The sequence below is a fragment of the Zeus faber genome (assembly GCF_960531495.2).
Source record: "Zeus faber genome assembly, chromosome: 16".
Classification (NCBI taxonomy): domain Eukaryota; kingdom Metazoa; phylum Chordata; class Actinopteri; order Zeiformes; family Zeidae; genus Zeus; species Zeus faber.
The window spans coordinates 13,377,130-13,387,604 of record NC_137202.1 but is presented as its reverse complement, the minus strand read 5'-3'; the positions used below and the strand labels follow the sequence as shown (position 1 = coordinate 13,387,604).

The 10,475-nt window shown below is 45.0% G+C and overlaps 1 protein-coding gene across 5 annotated transcripts in view; it reads right to left on the bottom strand.

Moving 5' to 3' along the window:
• Positions 1-804: 804 nt before the first annotated feature.
• Positions 805-10,475, bottom strand: part of LOC307242355 (reticulon-1-A-like) — a 30,826-nt gene continuing 21,155 nt past the window's right edge. For 4 of the 5 annotated variants that reach the window (XM_080016788.1, XM_080016789.1, XM_080016790.1 and 1 more), the window contains 6 exons: positions 5,012-5,219; positions 3,530-3,668; positions 2,064-2,133; positions 1,627-1,673; positions 1,412-1,470; positions 805-994 (listed from right to left, as the gene is read on the bottom strand). In XM_080016788.1, the coding sequence (XP_079872914.1) occupies positions 952-994; positions 1,412-1,470; positions 1,627-1,673; positions 2,064-2,133; positions 3,530-3,668; positions 5,012-5,219 (566 nt within the window). In that variant the 3' untranslated portion in view covers positions 805-951. Of the gene's footprint in view, positions 995-1,411; positions 1,471-1,626; positions 1,674-2,063; positions 2,134-3,529; positions 3,669-5,011; positions 5,220-8,504; positions 8,680-10,475 lie in introns of those variants that run through there. The other variant, XM_080016792.1, reaches the window with a different exon arrangement.

Below are 10,475 nucleotides of genomic sequence, written 5' to 3'. Positions count from 1 at the left end.
CCGCAAAAGGTGTTTCTAGCTAGTTACTCAGAAGCAATGAAGTGCTTATGGTAGCAGCCCCTGCCCACCCCCCACCCCATCCATATTCCCCACCCACCCTCTAAGCCAAACCCACACCCACACCCACCATTAAACCAAGCCTCCAGGAATCAAATACACCATTCAGAAACAGTCAGTGGTCGAGTGGAGGCGGCTTCACCGAGCAGCCACTGAGGGAAAGAACTACACGTTTGGAGACACTAAACAGTGGATCAGTTCAACGAGTAAATTCAAAAACACCACTAACTTAATCAAATTGATCATACCGTGGAAAAAGAAAAAAATATATAATAATAATAATAATAATAAACTAAAGCGGTGCCGTTTTCTCCCTGTAAAACACAGATCTTCCCCTTTTGACTTTACAAAAATCAAGACACCAAAGAATATTCTCTCCACTCAGCTGATGGAAAAAATACAAATTGAGCGACATTCATCTACCAGAATGCGCCATGTTGTGTGTGTATGTGTGTGTGTGTGTGTGTGTGTGTGGGAGGTTAAAAGAGATTAAAATGCCTTTGCGTGAGTTTTAGTGTCTCACATGGAAAAGCGTTTCAAAGATTGATTGGCTTGAATCTCAGGGCTGCTGGTGTGCGGCTTGCTAAACCCTCGGAGCTGCTGGACAACAACAGCATCATAACATTAAGGGGGAAAACAAAAAAATAATAAAAATAAAAATAATCACTCCCATTAAAGTGAAACTCCCAAGCCCAGTTCAGCCCCCCCCGCCCATCCCCCACAGAACACAAAATAAGGAATTCTGAACCGGGAAAAAAAAAAAAGTGTTTATTTAGACAGATAACAGAGGGGCTGCAAACAAGCCACACCCCTCCTCCCCCCACCTTCCTTCACATCCATCCTTCCTTCAGCGTCTCCTTCCCGGGACTGAAACCTCCTCCCACCGGTCGACTTTCACTCCGCCTTGCGCTTGATGCCGGGCACCTTGGCCTGGATCCTGCAGGAGACAGAAGGCGAAAGGGCGGCGCCGGGCTTAACGGGAGCGACGCGGCGCAGCATCGAAATAAAAACACGTAGCAGGGCTGCCCCCGAGACACCTTCAGAGTCATACGCAAGGCTTCCCCAGAGCTTTAACGCCACTTGGAAGAAAACGCACTTGCAGGGAAAATACATACACGTGTGTGTATTCCATCTATTATAGAAATGAAAACAATGCGATGGAAACCGGGCTAGAGCTATAAATTAACACAACAGAGAGGTACGCTCATGGCCGTGCTAGTTTGATTCACACAACCCTACAATGACTCAAACATTGATTTAGTCAATTGGTGAAAGAACAGCTTTAGACACAGAAACGACGCCACGTCCACACGCCACTGTGATTAAACACCAACAAAACAGACCGGTGACCTACTTTCCAACCACATCCTTGATCTGCTTGTTGACGATGCCCAGGTAGTGATCGATCTGAGCCTGCAAACACACAAAACGCTTGTTTTCAACCATAGGACGCGGCGGCGCGACCGCACAACTCTATGATCGTAGACACGTTCCGAAGCCATGTCAATGAATCCAACACGCCAGGAGACCAGGTGCACTGTGGGTAATTACAGTGGAAACAGTTCTCACCTGGTGTTTCTCATATATGATGGGGCAGCTGAACGCACCAATCAGACCTGGAGGGGAAAAAAAAAAAAAAGGTTTTATGAAGTTATAATTCACTGAGGGATATATTTATGTAATGTCAACTTTTAAATCGTTACTAGGCCTGTACGGACAAGCTGCACTGGCTTGAAACATGCCACACAAATATAGGGAACTCAATATACATTTAGTGAGGTAATCATTCTCGATAAACCGTATGACACCCACTGGTACGATGACATCACTTTCCCTACGCGGGGTCTCACGACGACAAGACCGACCAACAAGTCAACCAAAGAAGCCCGACTGAGCCTCCGACACGCGTACGCGTCACAAACGCGATGTTTAAATCTAGAGATATACAATACAATCTATGCGCTTCAGGACGGCTGACGGTGCGTCAGGGTGTAGCTGTGACTTACCCAAAATAATGAGAGTGAGTCCGTTGAACAAGGCACCAACGTAGGTCAAAATCCACATGAGGACAGCAAACTGGACAGAGAGAGGGGGGGGGGGGCTTATACCAGGTTTCATGGGTCATTTTGAGTTCAAAGGAACGACCTAAAAGGAACCCTGTTACAACTCCAAGCCAATGTTCCTCACTGACAAAACCTATTGTAGGTCATTATACAGGTCCGCTAGGTACGTGCGCGGAGGGAAGCAGCTCAGCCCCAACACCCAAACATTGTACATTCGGAAATGAGGCGGATCCAATGTCAAGCACCATGTTACGCATGGTGCGAGGGCAGCGATTATTCAAAACACCACATTTGGACAAATGCCCCTGCTGGTGGGCGTGACCAGCGAGACGTTAGAACTCAGCTTGTGATTGGACAATAGCGGTGGAACCGGCTGAGCTCCCCAGGCACCTGATCTGGAAACCTTCATATCGGGTTCCATGCAAATTCATCAACGTCAAGTCAAATGGGCCCAATTTAAAATGTTAATGTCATTTTTACTGTTTTTAGTTCCATATTTTCACTGAACATTTACACGGGAAAAACAAGGATAGTTAATCACGTTAATCCATCAAGTTAATCACATTTTATTTCGTTCATATTAAGGTTTTGTAAGACACCGTTTGTACACAGCATCTCTTTCATTGGGCTTGGCAGCGCGTATCGGCACTCGGGGTCTCATTTGCTTATCGTCTTTCAGTATTATTACCTCATAACGACAAGAAGACGGTCATACCCCAGTTTGTACTCTAACTTAATGACGAGACTGTATCACCTCAAATGTATTCTAAAATGATCTCTAGAATATTTTAATGAGTTTTATTTGAAAGAATTATATTGAAAAAGGCCACATAGCTCAAGGTGATAAACCCCAGTTGGATTCCTGAACATGGTCTTCAATATACACGCAGATATTGAGACAATAATAAAACTTTTATTGCCCAGGTTCAGCGAGCGGGAGGGATTTTTAACCTCCTTGGCCTCGGGGGGACGGAGAGGTGAGGACAGGCGTGCTGTAACACCAGCCCCGGACAGCTGCAAGCCTCCAAAAGGCTCTTGCTCTATTAGAGACATTCAGGAGCCATGACTGCCCCGGCTCTCACCGACTCCACCCATTAACATATATGGGCTGGGTTTTAGGAATGGAGGATCCACGGCCACCTAACTCAAAACTAAAATATATTTCTGCTGTTTGAGGTCTATTAAGACTTAATATTTACCAATTTCTTGTTTATTTTCTCTGTCCATTTTATACAAATTAGAAAGTATGTGCCTGTGCTCTTGTATTACAAATACTATCAGGAAACAGTGATGTGCCAATATGTCTTTAATAATACTAAGGCAGGAGATTTGAGTTACTATTATCATCTGCCCTACACCTCCATCATATTTACCCCTCTCCTTTCCGGTACTTGTCCCTCCCTGCTCACCTTCACAGAGTCCACCAGGTCTTCCACCAGGAACAGACGCCTCAGCTCCACCATAGTCTTGTTGATTTTGGCAAGAACCATGTCACTGTATTTGTGGACCATGTCCTCAGACAGCGCCACCTCCTGGTCCAGATACAGCCTGGGATGGAGAGGAACACTTTCTTAGAGGAGACATTACTGGACCCGCTCCAATGTGCTCTTCCAGATCCTCGTGATGGAAGGGATCAGAGCAGCCGGTTCCACTGGCTTTCGGACGCAGGGAAGTTGTGATTGGCCCAGTTCACTAAAAGTCAATGTCTCGATAAACGAGGCCAAGCAGATCTGTCCCATTTTATCACTTCTCATTTTCTCGAGGGAGTAGGGAGGGAGGGAGAAGAGTAACGGTAGGAAATTAGCTTTGGGTTACAAGCGTAGTCATAAAATAACGACACTCTAGAGCAGGGCTCAGCAATGACACGGAGGAGTAGGAGCACCAATTCCAAACAACTCTTCGACATGGGCATTTCGGCAAATTGTTGAAATTAGCTGGCGTTGTGATCGGTTGGAATGAAAGTCTACATCTGGAGCATTATCAGGTGCCGGGCTTGAGAGCGCCACCTCCTGGTCTCCAAGATCAGACAACATGGCATGACGTTAAAGGCTTAATAAAGCATATTTCTATCTGGTTTGGTCCCATGTGCCAGGTTTTGGTCCATGCGTTTGTTTATACATAAAGAAATACAAAAATACACACTGCATTACAAAAATGAGGGTTGTTGGCGCCATTTTCTTTTCCTTTAAATTTTGTAAATCGTTCATCTAGATGTTAGCGCTTAATAAACCACAGCCAACATCGCACGCAAATCTATTCAAATTGGTAAAACAAGCTTTACAGTTTTGACTTACGAAGCTTGTTTCTCAAAGTTGGGTCTAAAGCTCTGCTAATTGCCTTCTAATACTCTGTGTGACAGTTTGCTGGCTGGTAAAACTAATAAGGAGGATTTGTCAGAGAACCACAATACCAGAATAATAGGCTGTTTGTGTTCCCTTTCAAGCATAAACTAAACGGTAGACTGGAAAATCGTCTCCCGGTAACCCAGTACCTGGAGACAGTACTGAGTTGTGGGATATAGAAAATACCCTGTTATCCCAATAAACACTACATTTGTAATAGTCTATATTAGGCCAACATTTAATTTTCATTTAACAAAGAAAAGTATAGACTAAAATCACTGGCCCCTTCTATAATAAATGGTTTCTGCCCCTCAAAGAATGGTGTAGAGAGAACAATTTAAGTGAGGTTTTACACACAGTTATGAACCAATACTAACAATCTTAACATTCTACTATATGGCAAAATAAATTGATCTGAACGGTCCAGTTGTCCAAAGTTAATGACACCGAATCAGTACAACCGTCAATTATTTTGTAATGGCTATGCATAAAGCTGTGGGATTGTCATGCGCCATTCGTATGGAAATTAATTGTCTGCCTTGTGCTCACTTGAATGGGTGCCCCTCATCAGACTTCTGGATGGCCTGCAGGATGCCCTTGTATATCCTGAAGCAGATGGTGACCGAGAGCAGAGCCAGGCCCACGTAGGAAGAGACACTGACTATGCTGCACATTGTCAGGGAGAGGAGCAGGAGGAGCGCCGCCCCAAACACCACGCCTGTGGTCTTCACATCCCGCCAGTAGAGGAGATCCACCACTGGAGGAGAGAGAGGGGACACGGTCAACGTTAGGCATCGAATTTTGGCGTTCTGATAAGGGCTGATGTGGAAGAACTTATGGCACAATAAACGTGGGAAATCTTAAATCCAAAAAATGTATTCAATGTTTTATTTTAGCAAAAAAAGAAGAAAAACAAAAAAAAGGCAGGGGGGTGGGGTCCCTACTCAATTCTTTCATTACTAGCAGCTGCCAATTCCCTTAGTTAGTGCCACCATTTTGGCTTTGGCAGCTTCTCCCTCACTGTCCGCTGTGTGTGCACGTATTGTAGCTCAACCCTCCCGCTCAGGCATGCAGATGTCTTTGTCCAATAGAGAGTGTGTCAGAGCAAGAGAACGGGATTAGAATTTCCTCTAACTCTTGTTTGAATCATTGACATAACCGTTGTTCGTTCAGCCCCAACTATGCCTGTTCCGGCATCATACCATCAATAAATCTGTACTCCTGTTGTCACAATTCACTCAGCTGTAACCAGAAACACATTGTTCAAAACTGCACACACAGTCTCCAGGATTATTACATATACAACTAACATTCCGCCTTACCGCCGCCACCCTGAGATGCATTGTCTGCATTGTTGCACTTTAACCTGGCTGCCAACTCCTCCCTTCTTACTGCAGATAAGGTACGCATATATGTAATGTAAAAAGGCAAAATTATTATCACCTCAATAATCACGATGAGGCTAGGACCTGCAATGTACCGTCCTCTAAACTTCAGTTCTACAACTCAATAACTTTGCATCTTCTTGCATAGTTGTACATTGACTTTCAATGTCCATTCAATTGTTTTGTTTGTTTCTTAAAGATCAGTCACATTGTTTCTGACATCTATAAAGCACACCTACAGTATTTTTTGCCCTTCTATGGCACACTCAGCTGCAATACATTGATTCCACAGTTACCACCATATAGGCCTATTTGACAAATAATTGATTTTAGTACAAACTCTTATTATATACAGCCATACTGGTACTTCCAGTATATCCAAGTAAGCAGGCCTACTCACCATAAAATAAACATTGTTGCTCTCTCATTCAACATGTTTGCGACTAAGCAACAACAGCCTATTCAAATGAGCAAGTGCGATATCTACATCTACATGGAAAAATCCACCTCCACCACAAAACTTTTGAGTAATTGCGATGCTCGCATTTACACTTAGTTATTGACGGCAACTCGTAGCCAATAGTTGGTGGTATTGGTTTTGTTCCAATTCCTAAATGCAGCCCCATTTTCCATTTGAAGAACGTAGAGAGTGAAATAGGCTGGAGGCCGTCTTACAACCTACTTTGAGTAAAGCAAATTAGGGAGATCCCTATCTTCAGTGGAGGGGTAGGAGGGAGAGCCAGTCATGGGGGGAGGGGTCTTCCCCTAAACAGCTGAGCTCCAGACCCCAGCCCAGGAGCGACCATGCTAAGATTTCACCAGGGAATTCCTAGCAGGTCAGTGGACAATATTAGACGTGGGTAAGACTAGTGTTTCTGACAGCCCCGTGTGGACTATGTACTGGTCTGACTCTGCAGGGCTTACGTGCCGTTCTTCCTTTCACACTTGATGGGGCTACGTCAAACTAAAACTTGTCCTTCGTAACACTTGCACCGGAGAACCTTAACTTAATAAAAACACATCCCCAAATATGCAGAGGCCCTGCCTTCAACAGATTCATAGATCAGTCAATAAAGCAGGTGATTTAATCAAATGTGAACATTAAAAACGTTTTTACGTCACACGACTGCCTTTTCCATGAGCAAGGTAGCATTAAATGGTTCCAAATCACTAAAGTGTGCAAACATGTGCAATATGCACAATGTGACTTTAGGGGGGGGCTCCGTAGACCCCAGACAGCAGAGCTGACATTCTTTCCCCCTCCAGAGAAATAGTGGCAGGTGTGGCAGCCATGTCGCACCAATCCTGACTGAGTGACCAGACAAACTGCAGCACACTTGGCAGCCGACCAAGCTCCCTGAAAATGGCTCATCGGGCATTTAAAAAAATAAAAATAAAAAGCTGATGAAGAAGAAAATCCAGAAAATAAATGTTTGGTTGCTCCTGTCCAGTGAGCAGATCCTTATGGGTGATGCAAAACGTGCCAACGACTTGTCCGTAGCAAACAGATCTTTTTAGATGACTCCGGACAAAAGAGGGGATTCTAGACCCAAACGGAAAATAATTGCTCAGGACTAAAGTCCAAGGCAAAAAAAGGCGAAGGCATTAGGCACAATGCATGTTGTGTATCTAACTGATTTACACTCTGTATTGACCAAAATAAATAATGGCACTAGTACAATAGTTTTTGTGGTTAACACTTTGCAATTCTCTGCCAACATAAATATTTGAGGGAGAATTTGGCAAAGAGAGTTTGTGGGATGCGCAGTTTGCTTTCCTGTCTAAATAAATAATTGACACAATGGGGACTCCTCCCTCATTCACCGCGCATTACAACAACTGGATACGATGAACTTACGCATATCGAACGTCTCCTTTAGGGAGTGACGCGAGCAACACATTTGAAGAAGAAAAAAATATAAATATACATATATATACACACCACCACTAAACCTTGTAAGGATTGTTTCAAAGACATCAACCTCGAGAATGTTCCTTGGTTATGTCATTCAATGGGGGTACGAACGAGGGCGTTGACAGCCCCGGCGCATGGCCCGTGCTGGAAGCTAGCTGCACCCTTGCATTTTTACGTGTAGCATGCCTATCATGCTGAACGACACGGACACTTTTAAATCACGGCCGTTGTTCGGTATGGATCCTTGCTTCACATGGCACTCACTGTCGGCCGGCTGCGGGGACAGGAGGAGGAGGAGGAGGAGGAGGAGGAGGAGGCGGCGGCTGGAGGTCCAAATGTGGCCGCCTGGCTACATATGGTAGCAAGCGTGAGGTAGCGTCGCTAAAAATAGACGCCGCGCCGTAAACCGCCGCTCATCCCGATCCATTACAAACATACACGACGCGCACACACACACACACACGCGGGTTTTAAACTACAGCTCCGCCCGGGAGCCTCGATTGTGCGTCCACCGCACTGACGGGCTCGCCGGGCGGGCCAGCCCCACTCGCCCGAGCCCCCCCTTATACCAGCGCCGGCCCAACCAGGACCCGGTCCTTCGCGGCAGCCCGAAGCTAAACCTCGTCGCTCGCGTCCACACCCATGGTCCCTCCGGTCGGAACAACGAGCGACAATGTGTCAAGCGGCGGCGTTGCCGCCAGGACGGGGGCTCGGTAAACAACAGGATTAAGCAGAGACTGACCCCGTTCGGCGTCCATCTTGAACCTCCGCTAGCGCGAGCAGCACGGGCGCCGTGGCTCCGCCCGGCGGACGTCGGCGCCGCGCGTGCGTCACTGAGGACGAGCTCCCCGCGAGTTGACGCGACGTCGTTGAAACCGAAATGTGGGTGAATCAAGACAAAACTAGAGAATAGAGAACCCTGTATGAGTACGAAAACAAATAAAAATAAAAACAAAAGGAAAAAAGATTTTGAGTGTAACGTTTGTAAAACTGTTAAATGCATTTCGACTGTTTGAGTTTTCTTATCGCTATGTGACTGCCTTCTATTCGTGTAAAGCATGTTCGTTGTGTATGAAAGGTGCGATACGGGGGAAAAGGAAAAAAGGTTATTATTGAGAATAATGAAAGCTGTGTGTAGCAAACCAGTATTTAAAAAAAAAAAATAAATAAATAAATAGTAAAGGCTTGAGTCACTGCTGTGACGACACGGGTCATTCAGCTTTTTTACAAGCGCGCTCGCATATTGAGTTCGTCATGAAATGAGATAATAGATGTGTGTTGAGAGGAAAAGCACATGAGTCAGAAAGTCCAGAAAGTCAAGAAAATGTGTGAGGACGCTGGACGACAAGTAAAGTGCCTCAATGGTACTTGTGGAGAGCAATTTACTGCAATTTCCCTCTGGGAATAATTACGAATCTAATAACATTTCAGAAGACTTTTACAACAGAGCACGTTTCATACATGTGAAGTAAATGTATTAATTCGTAGTACTTCATTCAATCAGTGACAAGCAGGTCGTAAACCAGTCTGTGGGCATTCCGGGCAATGAGAGCGAGTCTTTGCACAACCAGCATTCAATAAGTGCTTTAACTTAAGTAGAATGTTAAATAAATCGACTTATGGGGTGCTGCAATACAAACCCCCATCGCAGACACCTTATCTCACAATAGCGCTTAGTCACAGTGTGACTCAGCAGATACACGCATCACCCCCGTCTTGGCACCGTTTTCTTCTTCTGGGGGCAGCAACTCAGGAGGTAGAGCGAGTCGTCAAGTGATGGGATGGCTGAAGTGTACAGAACCCCTAACTTCTCTGGTTGGGCTGGGCACAGCTGATGCTGCTGCTGCAGTCTACGAATGTGTGTGTGTGTGTGTGTGTGAATGTGAGGTATGCGCTGCTCTTTTGAGTCGTACGATCTAGATGTTGCAGATGTCATTTGCCTTGAAGTCAAACAGAGTTGACACCCGTGCTGAGAGGACAACAGGCTATGTGTTGGGCAACGTGTTGACGCAAGGGTTACGGAGCACATGACCATCAGCAGATAGTCTGAACTCTGCAGCTAAGACATGAATGACTTGACTGAATATTGAAATGCGGTATGTATTGGTTCAAGATGGCTCAAATTGGGTTGCACATTCATTTAACTCTAAATTGAAAGCAATAAGAAGCCATGCCATGTCACCTATGCAGACTCCCTCACACAGTCTACACTGGCAATTCAAATATCCAACTGAAAGGGTTGTATAGCAACGTTATGAAACAAAGACATTCAGCAGGCAATGACACCTGAAGTAGTGTGCCGCAGTCTTATTTGTATAAAAACTTGTTTCCAAGTTTATTTTACAACAACTACCATAAAGTTAAATGTGATGAATCTGTTGCATTCCTTAACATTGGGTTCTGACTACACAAGGAGGTATATGTTGAGGAGTGTGTCAAATCCAGAACAGCCCCAAAATTGCTCCAAGTTTGTCTTTATATTATAGATGTCGAAACAGGGCTGAAAAATCAATTTAGTGAACATTCAATACTGATTAACATGATAATTCTGCTTTGGAATAGTATCAATATTTGCACGGCACATTTGTTTCCTGTAGTGCAATGTAACTGAGGGCGTACATGTATTCAGGGCCAATGGTTGTACAGGCTGAAACATGATGCCTCGCCGTTCTGCCCAAACTGCAGCATGCTCACATATGACAGCCATGTTAAC